At 37.2% G+C, this 17,543-nt stretch overlaps 1 protein-coding gene across 1 annotated transcript in view; it reads left to right on the top strand.

The window, feature by feature from the left end:
• The window catches only part of SPATA6 (spermatogenesis associated 6), a 42,308-nt gene that overhangs the window by 8,355 nt on the left and 16,410 nt on the right, over nucleotides 1–17,543 (top strand). Inside the window, exons 4-10 of the mRNA XM_065657575.1 lie at nucleotides 14–55; nucleotides 1,392–1,516; nucleotides 6,029–6,109; nucleotides 7,869–8,147; nucleotides 9,785–9,872; nucleotides 11,597–11,637; nucleotides 13,412–13,587. Of these exons, the coding sequence (XP_065513647.1) occupies nucleotides 14–55; nucleotides 1,392–1,516; nucleotides 6,029–6,109; nucleotides 7,869–8,147; nucleotides 9,785–9,872; nucleotides 11,597–11,637; nucleotides 13,412–13,587 (832 nt within the window). The remainder of the gene's footprint in view (nucleotides 1–13; nucleotides 56–1,391; nucleotides 1,517–6,028; nucleotides 6,110–7,868; nucleotides 8,148–9,784; nucleotides 9,873–11,596; nucleotides 11,638–13,411; nucleotides 13,588–17,543) is intronic.

The raw sequence follows: 17,543 nt of genomic DNA, 5'->3' as shown, positions 1-17,543 counted from the left end.
TTTTCCTTTCTAGTTGACACAGCAGTACTTGAATTAATACAACTCGTTCCTCCAGGTATTGTATCAGTCTCTTCATAAATTATGCAGTTTAATAGGTGAATTTCCATAAGGACACACAATCACTTTTTTCCAACACACAAACAACATAGAAACCTCTTCAGCAAATAGTCCTCTGAATAAAAAATGTTAATAGATCAAGAAGATCTCATTCTTGAAAAATAATAATAACTGAATATTGAAATGTATCATAAACAGGCTTAAGAAAGTGATAATATTTTAAAAATGTAAAATAAACTGAAATCATCCAGTGCACACTTATTAACTACATCACAATTCACTTGCAAAGTGGCTGTCTGTGAAATTTCAGAGTGCATAATCTTGTTCTGAGAATGACACTTTTTTCTCTTCAATTTTAATGGTGACCATTGGGAAAACTCTTGTCCTCACTGTAAGTATTACAGGCCTCTTGGGATACGTGAAGATAATAAACAGCGATTTGTCATACTTCTGTTATTGGTTTGTGTGATTATAAAAATCTCTTTTAATGAAATTCAAGTGTTCCCATGAATAAAGTAAATCTGCATTTTATTGGAAATAAAGTCAAGTTTTAAAGAAGACTCTTTTGGAAACTGTGGTATTAAAAGCACTCTCTCTCACTTGTCCTTAGTGCTTTCAAGGAAACAATTGCTTCTCTCAGGTGACTCACCAGACTGTTTACTTAAAGAAATGTACTGAATGTGGATTTTGTTGTGGGAAGTTAAAAGATCTTGGATAAGGAATTTAATTTTGGGGATCAGAGATAGTTGTGATGCAGCCAACATAAGCTGACAAGATGACTGCAATAGCACAATTTAATTTTTTTTATAAAATACTTCAAAGGTTTTCCCCTGAAGAAAATATATATTTTTTTAAGTAGCAAACCAGTATAGTGAGAAAATCTTGAGATAATGATTTTGATGTTGCTTGCATTTCTTTCTTACTACTATGCCTCTATTACTATTACTATTCTGTAATATGGAATATTACGGTTTCATAAGGAATTGGCTGCCATTAAAAAACCACTATTTTCTTCTGTGGCATGGAAGGGAAAGAAAGAGGAAAACTACTGAAAAATTGCCTAGAGAAAGGTTCTCATATGTCTCTTGAAGACTGTTAACTGTTCTGTATTTTTTTTACAATAACAGTGAAACATACTTTCAGAGTATGTTCTGCACATTTCTGCTGCTGATTTAACTTAATGAGGTTATTTCCTAGTGTGATATGAGTTTTAGAGCCACGCTGTTAATTTGTAAAGAACAAAATTTATCTTAGTTTCAATATGGTTCTGTGTGTTGAGCCTGTACGATATGGCTTCGTCTATTTTCCAATTAAAGTATATATTTTCTTTTTAGTAGGAGAAATTCTAGCTACGTATGAAGAAAATACAAGAGATTTCCTGTTCCCTGACCCTAAGCTTACCTGTGGGCACCATGGTTTAGATCGTGAGATTTTAATGAAGAGGTCCTCTTCTTTTACAGTGAGTGAATATCTGTGGATTGTATTTATGATACAGTGTGTTCCACTGAAGAAACCCCTTGAACTACTTCAGATGAAAAGTGATTACTTCTGACAGGTTTTGCCATTTCAGGTGTTGAATGTACAAATCTGCAGTTGAACTTTGGTGAACGTACAATCTTTTTTCAAAATGCTTCAAGAAATTATTTAATGTGAAAAAGTTAGTTTCCACTTGGTTTGCAATGTGGCACCATGACAGGTCTTATGTTCAGTTTAATCTGTGGTGCAGTTGGTAGTTGAAGGGATGCAAGAGAAGAGGGACGTGTCATATCAACTTCACAGTTTTCAATACATAAACATAGCATTTTGTTTCAGATCATTTTTGGTACTGTTTAGGACAATGACAGTCCGTACAAATTTACAGTGCTGTGCTATCTGACCTGTGGGGCTCTCTGAGGTGCAAGGTCACCGCTAAAATAGTTAAGTAACTCAAATTCAGCTTAGTGCCCCATGGTTGTTTTTCAGTTCCAAAGCCTGTTTCTTAAAGTCTGTTAAGGCCTCTCACGCTCATTTAGTAACTTGTCTCTTCTACAGTTTCAAAAAAGCTATGATAATTGGCAACTAATTGGCAGAATGAGTGCAATTAATTAATGTTAATTTTCTGTAGATAAGGGCTCAAGCACATAGTAAATGAAAATGAATTTATCTCACACTGCCCTTCTGTAGAGTTTGGCTGTTGAATCTTAGATGTCAGTTGAATAACTCAGGAAGGCACTTTGAAGATGATGGTGATGATGTGGGAGATGTGGTTTGGGATTTGTTTTCTTTGTTATATTTTGGTTAAACTTTACTAGTGGAGTGGCAGGACATTTGGATTGGAAAGACAGAGACTCAGTTGCCCTGTCTGTTGTGATTGGATTAAAAACGTATGGCAGGAGGGAAATGCTGATTAGAGGTCATTGGTATCTTTTAGCTGCTAAAATTTAGCTGGTATAATCTTTACCCTGCAAGGGCAAGCTGGAAATTGCTCAGTCACTTGCAATTAGAAGTGCTAATTTGTTGTCTAATGCTCTGTTACATTTGAATGAATTAAAGGTGTGATTTTGTGATACAAAATATATGGTTATGCAGCAGCTTAAACTGTCCCTGCAAAAACAGCCACTGTTTTTTGGCCATAGCATCTCTTTGAAATGGCTTATCCTATGCTTGTTAGGGGTGACTCAAGAGAGGGGTGGGACAGTATTGCTTTCATATTTCTTATAGAATAGGTTCTTTTCTGGTGTTGAGCAAGGACAGGGAGGTAGCCATAGATGAGGTGGTATTAGCAAAATGGTTTCAGATTTTTTGTAAATGCAATATAGTAAGTTTTTGTAGAAGAGAGCCACTTAAGAAGTTTGGGGGTTTTTGTTGGACTGAGTTCTTTAATACAGAAATTATGTCTTTTCGAAGAAAGAGAAAATGCCATAATATGTGAGCTGTGAGAAGATGTGATCAGTCACTTGGTTGTGTAGCTGAATGTTGACACTGTGGTAGCTTTAAAAATTTGACTGATATAAGACAGAAATGTACTTCCATGTCCTTGGGAACAGAATAGATGAAATCCATCTTTGCCCTGGAATGAGGACTGTGGAAGCATCAGTTGCTCCATTCCATCTCCACTGCAGAAAGAACAGTTTAGGAAAGAAATCTGGCATACTGACTCCATTTTCAGGAATAATAAAGAAGCTGTGTTTGATGTAATTGGAGGGAGGCTCTCAAGAAGAACTTGTGGTTCCTCTCATTGCTTGCCAAATGGGATAGCTGTGGGAGGATTTTTACCTCCAGTAGAAATGCAGTCTCCAACGTCTCCATCTTCTAGTGTTCCCTAAGCTTTACTGGCAAGTATCTCCTGCTGACTCTGCCAGCACCAAGTGTTGTATGTGTATGCTGAGCAAAAGGAAAAGCGTTAAACAAGTTCGTGAGAACCCTCACATTATTTCTGTGCTAGTCAAGCCATGTTCTTCTCACGTGAAAAGTTATTTATAGCTAGCTGAGATGTTGAGTATTTTTGACTGACAGCTGTGCTTCAGTGGCACTTTGATTCCAAATAAATTTGTCTTTTATTAAAAAAAAAAAAAGGTAGCAACAGCAAGGTTACGATTGTGGAGTTCAGATAGGCAGTGACAAGCAGTGTCTGATTAACACTGCTAATCTGCCAGTTGGAAGGAATCCCAAATTGCGGGGATCAGAACTCCTCCAGAAGTCTGCCACGTGGCTGATAACGTCTCTGGCTAAATGTCTTGTGAGGCTTTCAAACACAATGCGTATACAAGATGTGCCTCGAGTTATCTCTCCTGCTCCAGTGTTGCCCAGCTGAGGCTTTTGCTGGCTCTTCAGTGTTTCTCTGCAAGCCTTGCCTTTCAGAATGTGTTTAAGCCTTGACTGGTGGTGACTTCTTACAGACGTTCTTATCTCCATTCCCACCCTCCTGCAGTATTTGCCATGTTACATAAACCAGTTTCTTTTTAGTTATACTGTCTGTCAATAGCATACCAATACAAGATCTTCTGTTACATTCATATATACTTTTTTAAGCTACAGATGTGTCCTCTTGCCCCTTACAGTCAAAAACACATATTAGACTTCTTTTTTGACTTGCGTTCTTCTAAACATGAACCACCTTTACAGTTTTTCTATGATTAAATTATGTCCATATCACATCTGTTTAATGACTGGTACAGAAAGACTGAGAGGCCTGTTCAGGGCTGCAGACACCACTCAGAGGTAGAGGAACAGATCCCCAAAACTTTCTGGCTGGATTTTCATTTACAGATGTGTTTGGGGCTATACAGCAGTCTTTATGTAATATTTCACTGAATATCCCTCAGCAATCTCTAGTTTGGGAACTGCAGAGAACAGAAGAGCTCCTCTGATTGCTTTTGGCCTTGGTATGACTTTTGACATATCCTTGCCTATGTATGTGAGTGCCATCCCATATTCCCACTCCACAAACCATTTCTCTGAAGAAACCATGGTTTTGTGTGATTTTTTTTAAGCTATGAGCATTTAAAAATTGTGTAATCATTTTCAGTCTCTCTAAGACCAGTAGGTGCTCTGTTGTTGCTTTTTATAGAAGGTTTACTAATTCTGATGTGTCCTTTTTTGAATTGTTGATAGCACTTGACAATTCATTAGTAAGAAAAATAAGTTGATTAAAGACGGTCAGCTTTCAAATCTCTTTAAATGCCATAACTTGAACTTGATTGAATCCTGGAGTCTGTTAATTGCTATGACTGAGCTTTCTTGGCATTTTTGTCATTTCATTTCCATAATCTAACCTGGGGCCAGATCATACACCCTTATGGGAAATCAGCGTATGTTTAGGCAGGTGGTAGAGAATAGTTTGGTTCAGCAGGAGGCTTCACTCATGAAGTTCTTGCTAATTCTTAAGAATGTGGGGCAGAGTCACAAAAGGACCAGCTCCTTTTCATTTCTCAGTGATTTTTGTGTGTTCATGTGCACACAGATGCCTTTGAGCAGCAAACTCTGTGCTGAAAGAAGAGAGGGTAGAAAGTTCTAGGGACACTTGAATCACTCTTTGCTTCTACAGAGCTGTATAAGATGCACATAGATGATTCCTATTTGTTTATAGAATATGTGGCTTTTAGTGTTTTATGCCGTTTAAATGTTGCTGTTTTGTGAAATGATGCTTGTGTGTCATAATCTCTGCCATTTACACCCAGTAAATTTTGTATATGTTGGCCGATTCTAGCTAAATTTAACAGGAAATAGACCTCATGAGGGTGGTTTGTTTCTAGACATGGCTGCAGTAAAAGAAGATGAGTTGAACGGGAACTGTTGGCCACGTAAAGATGGAAGGACCCGCTGGCATTTAGTACGTGTGCGCTGGTTGACCAGGAGGCCCAGTTGGACCTCACTGACTCCAAACTGGTCAAACTAGGGCTGGCTCTTGCCAGCCATGTGTGTAAAAGTTTGAGAGAAAGTGGAACATGGTTATAGAACATGGGAGACAATCCACAGAAATCAGACTTTGCTCTAATGGTTACAGAGTAAAGGGTATTGTTAATCATACTGTTACAAAGGAATAGTTTTTTGCAGTGAAACTGACTAATTTTCAAAATGTTTTTACAAAAACGATCATGCAATTGAAACTATTTATAAATAAGTTTTCAGAGTTAGCATTAATGAAACTTCTAGGGAATGACTGGAATTTTTATTGATGCTATATAGCGTGGCATGAAAAATCTTTAAAAATGCTTTTGACAAAGAAATGTATTGAAATAAAAGTCAGACCTTAATTGTTGTACGAAAGCAATATAATCATCTGTAATTGAATTGTCAGAAATGCAAATGTTAGCATCTTGACATTTACCATTGCTGTTCTGTCTTTTCTAATTATCTTTATTAAAGGCTGAAATTAACAAAGGAAACGGCTGAAAATTAGGAATGGTTTGTTACATTAGGTGACATTTACTTCTTTGATACCCTTTATCTTGAGTTGGAGCTTGATGTTCAATTATTGTCTCTCTTCTAGGGAATAGCACCAAAATTGAGATTTTCTACAAGCTCCCTTATTACAGAAAGTCTGTTAAGCTCAGGAAGGAGTCACATACAGGTTAGCATAATTTAATTGTTTGCAGTTTAATTTCTAGATTTAATATTGATAGCCTTGGTTCCAATTTTTGCATGTGCTGCTCACTTCAAACTTTTCTCATCCTTTTGTTGTGGTTAAAGCTGTTGTCATGGGTGCTTGACAACTTGATTAAATTTTTAATCAAGTATGAGTAAAGAGTGGGTTTGGTGCATGACAGTAAATGCTGAGAGTTCCTTGAATCTGAAACAATTATCAGCTGCTCTGTTCTAGGATCAGCCGAAGTGCCAATCCCTGGTGTATTTGTAGGTGAGAAGTTGCCTTCTCACCATTTCTTACTGACACTTAAAATTAAGGTGGGACAATGAAAGCTAGGTGAAGTCAGAAGAAGATACATTATCAAAGCCAAACCAATTAATTTAATTGTTTTCCGTAACAATATCAGTAATAGAAACGGAAATGGAGATTTGTGCTGAAAAGGCTGTCACCAATATTAATCTGGAAATGCTGCTTCTGCAACGAGCAAAGCTAAAGGTGAAGCAGCAGAACAGATTGGGGTAAAAAAAACCCTCTCTGATGTGTTTGTTCATTTGGTAGCACTCTTCTGTGGTCTCACGGACTGGAATTTTGGTTGGGTTTCCTGGCACAAACTGTCATGTAAAGTTACTCTTGTGTCCTCCATTTTTTGCTACATAATTGAAAAATGGTGCAGCATCATTAAAACGGAATGGTTGTCAGGAAGGCTTGCATGCAAAGAGGGTTAGATGACTTTGCCCTGTTTGTGGTATTGCTAATTAGTTCACAGAAGTTTCTTCCAGATTTAGCAACTAAAATGTCTTGAGACACTTAGATAAGGAATTAAAAAAATCAGTGAAAATTGCCAGTGTGAGAAAACTGACTTCACTGAAGGTGACACCAGTAAGAAGAGCAGTTTGATTTAAAATTTAAAATGTCCTTAAAAGTATTTAGTATTTTATGAATGGCCTATCACATTTGCACGTGTTGCAGTGAAGGTCTGGTTTCACAATGGGTGTAAGCCAGAAGCAGCACAGCCTACTTCTGGTGAAGCTAAAGTTAATCTTAGAGAGTTAGGTCTGGTTTTGTTTGGGCCAGTTCCATATTTTGGTTTACCAGCTGCACAAGTGCTGGTATAGGCATGAGAAAGACAGTGGCTTGAATAGTCTGTGTGGTACCAGATTCAAACTGTGTTGATGCAAAACAAACACACAACTTAATGGATCACCATGATCCAAGATAATATAAATATCCGAGAATGTAGTTAGACTTCTTGGGAGGCTTTAGGCAACTGTAAATGTATATAATTTAAACAACTAAATAGACTTCATTTTAATTTATATATTTTATTTTAAAATATACAAATTTTAAAATGTTTAAAAAAAGTTTAAACGTGAAGAATGCTTCACATCTGTGTATGTCCAATCCAGGTAAAGTTTATGTTAAATGAACTTGTGACAAAATTCAATTTAATTTTTTACAGTCTCTGTACACTAACTGTGTGAGAAAGTTAATTGGGTAAGTATCAGACACTTAACCTGAATGTCTAACCTGTAGTAATGTGTGTTTTAACCTCCTTCTGGTTTCAGAGAAAATGGTAAATACATTGTTGTTTTTTAAATGGCTGTTTGATTATAGTTTTGTGAGGGGAACTTCAGCTGACGTGGCATCCATTTCTGTTAAAATTATTAGTCCCACATTTGCATTATTTTCAGTGATCTTTGTTCTGCATGCTGTCAAAGCAGATAATTTCTCTTTTTCGCTCTAGGGTGATTTGAATTGGGTACATCACTCAACCCCAAATGGAAAATTGCGAACAAAGTTACCAAAGAAAAATACTCTTTCACCTGAGAAAAGCAGGCACAGCTTAGCAACAAAGAACTACGAGCAGCCTACTATAGCTTCTAAATCACGTTCTCCATCTCCATACACAAAAAGACGAATGTGTGAGCTATCAGAAGAAGCCAGGCAACGACTGGCCCATTTAAACCTTGGTCCTTACAAATTCAGAAGAGAAACTGATAAACCTCCATTTGTAGTTAGACGGGTTTGTATTCTCTCCAAGGTGCTTCCAGCTTAAGCTCAGATCAAATATTGTGCTTTCACTAAATACTGCTCCAAAAATTCATTCAGCTCATAGTTTAGATGAATAATTTTTCTCTCCTTAATAGTCTGTCACATAGTGATTTAAATGCAAAATTAACTAAAATAAAATTTCTTTTATCCATGTTAGTAACAGACAAAGATCAAATTCTTTTCATGAGTATCTTGGTTAAATTCTCTGAGGCCCGATTTCTTTTCTTCCAGTGCACTAGACAGGATAATAGGTGTATAAATTCAGCTTGAAAGAAATTGATATTGGTATTAAAAATTCCTGAATAAGACTTTAAAGAAAGAGTGTCTAGTCACATTATGAACACTTACACTTCCTCTCTTTCAACTTATTTTATGTTGGCATCCTGTGATCTTTGAAACACTTCCTTTGCTCAGAGCTACATCTCTAACACTTTGACTTTGGTTCATAACCAGCCTGACTTTAGCACCTGCATAAGGACTTTTTGCTAACTGTACTTGAAAAAATGTTCTGAAATTAGGTACTTATTTAAAGAAGCTGTGTTTAAGTGCTTTAATACAAAGGGACTAAATTTCCCAGCCTCTTGCAGGATCATATTCTTTTTTTTTTAATCTTTATTTTTCTAATTATTGCAACAAACCTTTAGTTTTATAATAGAATACCATTTTGAATGTGTAGGCTCAGAGATGGGGTTGTTCTGATTTTGTTCTATGACATTATGATTTGGCTCCAATTTTGGACACTTGTCACAGCCATTGAGATAATCTAGTGTTTAATTAGTTTGCTTCTCACTTTATTTAATTTTTTTCTAATTTATGTACGAATGAATTAATAATATCTTGTTAAATTTTAGAATTATTTTCCAAGTTTTATTCTACGTATAGATACCTTTTAGAAATGCAAATTAGCCTTAATAAGCCATTAATCATTCATCAACCTACTGTTTATCTCTCAGATATTTTTCTTTTAACTCCTTTTAATCTATTCTTCTGGGGTTTTTTGATCTATAAGTGAAGTTCACGGTTTAATTATAGCATCTTTAAACACTGATTATTGATTTTGATTGCTTGGTTAAGTTTGTACAAAAAAAGGAAAAAGCTTGTTTCATAATGTACCGTATCCTGGCTGTCATGGCCTATCTAGATTGAGAATGCGCCTTTTAGGGCTTCCTTACTGCTGAGGACTTTTTTGGCCTGGAGATTTTGTGTTACATGAAGATTAAAATTAGATCATGTTAAATGTAACTTTATTAATTAGGAAGAGATTCATATCTCTCCTGGTGAGATCTGAACTGTTTGGAATAAATATGAGGTACCAAGAATTGTTTAAAAAGACTGCAGACATTGTAGATGAAGAAGAAACTATCTGCTTTTTTTTCTTTGAACAATATGATATTCAGGGCTTTCTAGATCTTTCTAGTACTGTTTTTGTTTATGCACAGTGATGCTAATAATACGCATGAACAAAATGTTGTGAAAATAGTTTAAAATAGTATTTAAATAAGAGTAAAATATTTTAGAAGGGACTAGACGTGATCTTATGAATGGAAACAGAAAAAATAGAAATTGGTACATCCGATACTGAGTATTTTAACAGTATTTTTACTTCAGGTTGAACAACCAAGTCCTGGTATTACACTTTCTACCTGGTGTCCTACACGAGAAAGCCCAGTAGAAGCCTGGACCAAGATAGACCATGGTCAGTATTTTCTATTATGTATCTTATTAATGCTCTTGTTTTCTGCAGTAGTTTAGTGAGGTTATTTTGGTTTGGGTTGTGGTTTGGTGTGGGTTTTGATGTTGTTTGTTTTATTTCAAAAAGTCAGTCTGTAAGGGAGAAGAAAGCTGTTCTTCCTAGGAATAGTAAGAATACTGAATAAGGTACTGCTGCAAAAGGTTGTTTTGAATAGCACTTCATCTCGTGAAACTTGGAACATAGTTCTACATGATATAAGAGCAGGAGAAGAAAACACCAAAGCCCAGGCAGGTGCTCTGTTTCACTCCACCTGTTTTGATGAGTTGGGACAGTGGAGCAAATCTGCGCCACAGTCTGTAGGTGTCTTGATCAGGCTTGGAGTATCGGTCATTTTGAAGTTCAAGGACTATGTTTCTTCAAAAATGAGTAATGTTTATCTCAACAGTATTTGTGAGTAGTGGATCACTGATTTACCGTTATTAATGAGCATCCAGGACGTGCTCAATTATCTGCTTCGGCATTCATTGGTATCAGTAAGTGAGGGTTTAGTAAAAGATGGGGGACCAGAAATTCAAGGAAGTCCACTAAAACTTGATTTTATTGCATGTGTCTGGCAATATAAGGATTTTAATGAGTCTCATCAGTATTTGTTTGTTATATGTGTTCTGCCTCATTTTTATTACACCTCCTCACTAATTATGAATTGTTATATAGCAAATTGTTATGAACTTGTTATTCTACATTTTTTCTTTGTAGTAGCACTGGGTGCAGAATTTTAAAGGTTTCACATTCCCCTTGGGGTCATACTTACTAATCTGTAGTAGCTGGATAATGTAAGAGACCTATTGTCATCTGATACCATTGCAGTTACAAAATGAGTTGGTGGTTTCTCGCCAGTGGTTCAGAGACCAAAATCTACCTGGGTATTAATATCCAGAGGATTCACTGGTCACTTGCCTGTATCTTGAGGCTTAACCGTAACTTCTGAAGAAAACCCAGATTCCTAGGAGTAGAACTCTTAATACTGACAGTACAGTTGAGTCCTGGTTTGCTTTATGTGCAGGTAGCTAATTAGAGGAGTGTCTTTACATTGCTGCACAGCACAGAAGTACCTGTTTGGGCTTGGGTCACAGCATGAGGGTTGTTCAGTACGGACTAGTAGAACCAGTCAAGAAGCCAGACATGATTTAATGCCAGTCCCTCAGGAATGAGATGTGTATTGACATTGGTGAAACATCCTAACTCAGTATGGACCTAATAGCTTCCCTACATGTTTCCGTGGGCTTCATGCTCGTGTTTGTGGGTTAGTGGTGAGGTAAGGAATGAAGAGGTGCTAGAAGGAGGGAGAGATGGTCATTGGGAAGCTTATTCAGAAAAGATTAGTAAGGTAGTGTAATGTACGTAAGAATTTTTGGGAATGGCAGAGCTTGATTTTTATATTGATTTAGGCAATTAATAGCTTAGCAAAATGTCTTTGCAGAAGATGATGCTTACACCGATTCATTACATTGTATCCCATTAAATGTAAAGTCATTATTTTCAGCCAAAGAAAGTGATTTCCTGAAATATTCTGAGGAGACTGTTTAGAATTTCACAATGTATAGTTTAACAAAAAACAAATGGCTTCAGTGCTGTTTGGGAGGCTATTTTGTAAAAGATTTCATAACATTTAGAACATTTGGATTTTCTTTGAATTCTTATGGGATGCACCTTTTTTCTTTCTCCAGATCCTTCTCTTCTTGGCAGCTACAGACCCAAGAAAGCCAAAGTGAGTACTTTGAAGTGCTGTTGTTTACAAGTCGTTTTTTGGGAAGCTCTGACTGAGAAGGATTGTCCTGCATAGGTATTTTTGAAACTTCATCTACTTTAGTATAAAAGGCCAGAAAAGAGACATTTTAAAATCAGATCTAGCCTGGTTTAAGCCTGCTGACAGATTATTTACAAGTAGAAACGTGAAACTGAACACTCTATAAGATATTCATGCCTGTAGGTACAGAACTTGCTTCTCCTTGGCATTAAGGCTTGTGACAAGGCTGTAGAAGAGCCTTTCAAGGCAGCTTGCATTTGCTTTCCCGGTCATTCCGAGAGCACGTTTTATTCCAGAATTGTATGCAAAGGTTGCACTGGTACAACTGCCAAGGCACTGTTCTGTTATTTCACATCCTTTCTTTTTCAGATTGTAGCTGCTTTGTGTATTGGATAGATCTGACAATGTCAGAGTTCCTTTTTTAATTTTTTTTTTTTTAATTCTTTCCATCCTCATTTAGTTGGTTTTGCCTGTGTTCCTAAAGTACTGTAGAAATTGGGGGTTTAGGCATTTAATTACATACGCCCATTTAGATTTCCTAATGGCTAGGAAAATTGATGATAACAGAGAGGAGGAAAGAAAGGGAATTAAAAGGATAAACCTTGATATATGTTAAGCGTCCTTTTGTCAGATTCTAAACTTTTATTACCAAGGATCGCAGTTTTGTGTACCATGCAAGTCTAATATGTTGTCACACTCCTGGATTGTTCCATGGCTGTAAATGCGAAATTGTAAAGAAAATAGTGAATTTCTAATAAAAATGCTAAGTATGCAGATGTTTTTTTGTGGTGTTTTTGTGTGTTTTGTTTGGTTTTTGTTTTGCTTTTTTTAATGATGGCTATTTTAAGATTGTGTCATCCCCCTTCATCCCTCTGCCTCCCAATAGGAAAGCAGATTTTAGGAGCAGTCATTGTTTGGAGAATGCACATAGCTGAGGCACAGGTTAATTCATCATATTCTTGATGCCTCTAATCACTTGTGATTCTCACAAAATCAGGGCTGAAGGGAATGTATCTTTTTCTTGCCAGAAATAGAATATAGCTTTGTCTAAGAGCAGCTGTTTCCCAAAGCTGAGGGCAAAAAAACCCCTGCAGCCTGGAAAGAGCTAATGAATAACCTGATTATTGTTTGCCTGGTTTTGTTGTGAGGTTTTTTTTCTTTCTTTGTTTTCTTCAGCTTTAGGAAACAACTCTTGTAAAAGTTCCTATTCCAGGTAAAATTAGACATGGTATGTTTCAGGTTAAAAGGAATTATGAAAGGAGTAACTAGTATAGCAAAGAGTGAATAGAAGATTAGTAGATGGGCCTGAGTTTTCCCTTGAGGAACAGCAAATCATGACAAAAAAGGTCTAAGAACAAGAGGTCCCACATTGAGGAGAGGTCTGAGGTTTGTGGTGTTTAGACTCTCAGGCGTCATCCTGAATCTATGAGATTCTTGAGAGGGATAAGCATATAAATTGTGCATCAGAAAAGGTGATAAAAGGCTTGTTACGCTAGACTGTGCCATGTGTTGGGTTAGATACCAGTTGAGTCCTCTGTCACTTCATTTGATTCAGACCAGGGCTGTTTCTATGAAATGAGGGTCCTTGTTCTTTCCCCAGCAGGCAGATACTCTTGCATGTATGTGCAACCTTTAAACTTTTGGTTTGAAAAATAAAAACCTGACAACTGTACATCATGATTTTCATAATAAATTTTAGCAAGGTTTGGTGTTTGCTTTGTTTTGTTTTTTACAGGCAAAATCTACTCATGCAAAAGACTTTGATGGTTCTGATGTTTGCAATGAGGATGTGATCTCAGCTCCACCCAACAGACTGTCCCATTCTGCTGGTTCGTTAGAGCATTCAGCACCTCCAGCATTTCAGAAGCATTCTCCAAGTTCTGTGCTAAATCGATCTTCTCTAAGGGAAAGGTAATGACTTAGTTTCGTTTGCGAAATTCGGGAATTGTTAATGTGAGCAGATGATAACGGTACTTGCATGAGTATAGTCTGCATGTTTGGAGGTTTGCAGGCTGAAGAGACTGGAAAATCTTTTCCCAACAACTATGTTGTCATTTAACTTTTCTTCTGGTGCTGTGTTTGCCATCAGCTCTTTGCTTAATGAATACAATCCTAATAATATCGCAATGAAAAGGATCTTTGATGTCTGTATTGTTAACCTTCTCCGAAACAATGAAGCCTCAGATTTAGGCTGCCAATGCCTGTCTTAAGACAGAAGATACTTAAAAAAATAATCACTGTTTCACAGGCAATTAGAACCTCAGGAATGTAAATATAGATATATGTCAAGTAGGCTTTATGGGAGTTACTTGGAAACCATTTTTCCTTTTGCTTTCTGACTACGGTTTGTAAGCACATGATTGTGGCTGTGCAGTAGTCAGATGAGTGATTGGTGTTCGTAACGTGCTTGGGCTAGCTTTAATCTAGTCAGTGTATTATTTTCCAGTCTTTCTGCATTAATGACATCCTAACATTTTGTTTTGTTGGAGTTGAAGTGTGGGCATCTACAGCAATTGTGTGTACATTAATTCCTATATTAGTATATTAATTGCTATATTTAAATTAGTTTTCTTAGTCTTCACTGACCCTAATGGGTTCAGTTTCTCATATCCCTGGGTTAATATTTTGGGCAAGCCTCACAGCTTCAGTGTCTCATGAGGGTGGGATGGAAGAAATGTCAAAAACCAACAGATTTGTTTCGTGCTGAAGTCCTCCAGTCACTCCTTCAAGGAGAGTGTTCCTTCCCTCCTGCTGAGTAGAATGTGTACTTGGTACATGATGCTTCTACTGTATATTCAGTTTAGTAAGTTACTAGCTGGCTTTCTGGGAGGAGAAAAACTATATACAAAGCTGGGCCTGAATGAACAAATACATAAAATAACTGGGAGAAGCTGAGGATCAAACTGTTGCCTTGTCCTAAATGCTGAAGTCTTTACTGAGGCCCTACATGGAGATGTACTTTGGTCGTTAATTCACACTCGTTCCAGGCTATTTCATCCTTGTTACCATTGGTGCCTCAGTTAGTCAATGCTCGCAGGGTGCATTTTGTAGCCTACACACAGCCTAGTGCTTTTTTTTGAAATAGAAAAATTGTCTCTGTTTTTTTCTTTAAAAAGAAAAATGACAGATGGCAGGTGGGGATTGAATTTTTAATGCTTATAAAGAGCAAGTTGGTGTTTTAACATCTTCCTCTGCTTGAAAACTTGATTGTTTGTTGTTCTGTGTAATAGTATCTCTTAAGAACTGTTACGCAGATATTAGGATGTATCTGGGGTTTGGAGGAGGTTTCTTTGTCATCTTGTCTACATCCCCACTCCCGACATTGTGCATTAGTTACCCATGTCTAGGAAAGAGATATCGTAATGGTGACTTATTTTTATCCTTTATTCGCTGGATTCTTTTTGGGGGAGGGGTGTGGGGAGTAAATTTTAAAATAGATTACATTTAAATCTGACAGGGTCCCTAATATTGACAGCAGGAAAGTCTTGTATGCATGAGCTGCTGTTACTTGCACAGAAATTTACTCATCTGCCAGTTAATATTGAAATTATCTGAACATTCTTGCTTTTTCTTTTTACGAGTCCTCCAGAAGAGATTTGTGATCTTATAAAATTATGTTTTTTCTTCTTATTAGAATAAGTGTTCTCAGCTCTTTAGAGATGTAACATCTCTTCATGTTAAAGATGTAAGCGTTTACTTTTGTCATCAGAAAAACTTCAAAATGAGAAGGTAAAGAGCATAGTCTAAAAAATTTGATCTCTATTTCATGCTGCCGAGATAACAATGGCTTTAGTTGACTGTACACTGAGAGCTATAGTGGAATGACAAACGTGGATCAGAGGTCAGCGTTTGGAAATGCGTGCAAACGCTGCTGTTCATATCATAGAAATACAGAGAAAATCACTACTACTGAAAGTATACCAGTCTTAGTGTATTTGAAAGAATACAGAGTCTTATCTCACAGTATTGGTGTTTGTTTCCTCAATTTTGTTTTGAATTACAAAGAACTTAGCATATCCAGGCTATTTTTTTTAATGCTGGTCAACTCACAGTCAATATGAAACTTGACTCTCCAACCTTTGGTTCCCTTTTTTCTCTCTCTCTTGTTTGTTTGTTTGTTTGTTTGTTTGTTTTCAAAGTAGTGTGAAGTGAATGTCTGCCTTTTGGGGAGTACTTTCCAGAGCACTGCTGAATAGTTGTTAAGCCACTGCAATACTTTTCAGTGATACAGAACTTGGGGTCTTGTATAAGGTCCTCTGAGCCCTTTTCTAGCAATTTCCAGTCCCTTTCTGTGAGCCCTCTGGAGACCACAGATCAATCCACTCCTCTTTACCACTGGGTTTGAGCCAGAAGCAGAACTGCAAATAGATTTACAGCTGAACAAGGCAGCAAAGTTTTGAATATTTCTTTTTCATACTTTATTTTTTACATCGTTCATTATTTAGGTCACCTAAGGAAAGCTTCTGCTGGTGTTCCAAGCTGACATTCAGCAGTGATGTGGCTGTACGACTCCTCATTTTGGTTCTAGCTCCTGTGCCAAGCAGTGGTACCTGCGCACCCTTCAGTTCCTGCCCATGGTGTGTGGCCGCCTTCAGTCAACGCAGTTGACTGGTCCCTCCAGACTGGTTGGTTGTGCAAACAGAAGTGTCCTTTTGTGCATAGATAAGTGTCCTCTGCGCTGTGTGAAAGAGCATTAGCGTATTTTGTCACTGCTGCCGCAGGAAAGCAAAATTCAAGTCCAGTCCTTGCTTTCGTAGTGCATGTACATCCTCGTGCACTCCTAGACGATGGTGTTTTTCTTGGGGACTTGCAAGATAAGCCTCTTTGCAGCACTGAAACCTGTAGCAAAGTACCTTTCTTAAAGAAAAGGAGAAACAGTGAGGTGGGTTCTGTAAGGAAATGACAGAAGCCCTGTGAGGAGGCCACTGAGAACCAAGTTCATTGTACTGAATTACCACTTCATGTCCTCTCAGATGAGAATAAAGCAACTTCTCCACTTACTGTGAACGCAGCATAAATGCCTACTTGGATACAAAATCTGTGAGGCTTTTTTCTATTTCAGAATTAAATATATTTGGTGTTCTTAAGAATCTCACTCGTTCTATGTATGATTTCTTGCAGTTTGTGTTTTTTTCAGGTTATATTTAGCTTTAAGAGTTCTTTCTCCCTCTTCTCCCCAATTACTGCAGTGTTCTCTCCAGTTGTGCATGTGGTCCCACAGTACTGCATTGATTTCTGCCCTCTGATAGTTTGTCCTTGTATGAGGTTTTGCTCAGCATGAAGTCTGTGTCTTTGAAGCTGATGAATTCTTCATGGAGGCCACATGCACCGAGTTATTCACAAGGCCAGGAGGTGCGATGGTGGGGGAAAGGGTCACGATAGGCATTGCAAATATTCTGCAGTAGGCCTTTGCATTAATTCTACTGATACGAGATGTATTTGTAGCTCCTGCAGAAATGTGATATTAACATTTTTGCTGTGTGCAAATGGATGATTGGATTGTGTGACATTTGAAAATTCCTATTTATTACAGCTCTCAAGTTTGCAAGCTGCTGTTTGACTAGAGTACATGGGTGAATGTATCCTGTTTGTATTTCTAATGGAGTATTTCATCCTAATGGATAAAATTATACATGAAAAGAACTTTAGTCTTTAGCACAAGATCTAGACTGTCTGCTTGGCTGCTTTTTTTTTCATCAAGGTAGATGTTGTCTGTATGACCTCAAAAAAATCCTTATCTCATAAAAGAAAATAAATGCCGTTAGTCACATTACAAGGGAAAATGATTCTGTTTCCTTGATCGTACTCGACACAACATCTTTGAAATTAATCTTGAGAAGTTCTCTGATTGATCTGGCTTTTTCTGG

This window comes from Caloenas nicobarica, chromosome Z, assembly GCF_036013445.1.
Source record: "Caloenas nicobarica isolate bCalNic1 chromosome Z, bCalNic1.hap1, whole genome shotgun sequence".
Lineage (NCBI taxonomy): Eukaryota > Metazoa > Chordata > Aves > Columbiformes > Columbidae > Caloenas > Caloenas nicobarica.
Note: the sequence above shows the minus strand (reverse complement) of the source record. Positions and strands in the feature narration are given on the sequence as shown.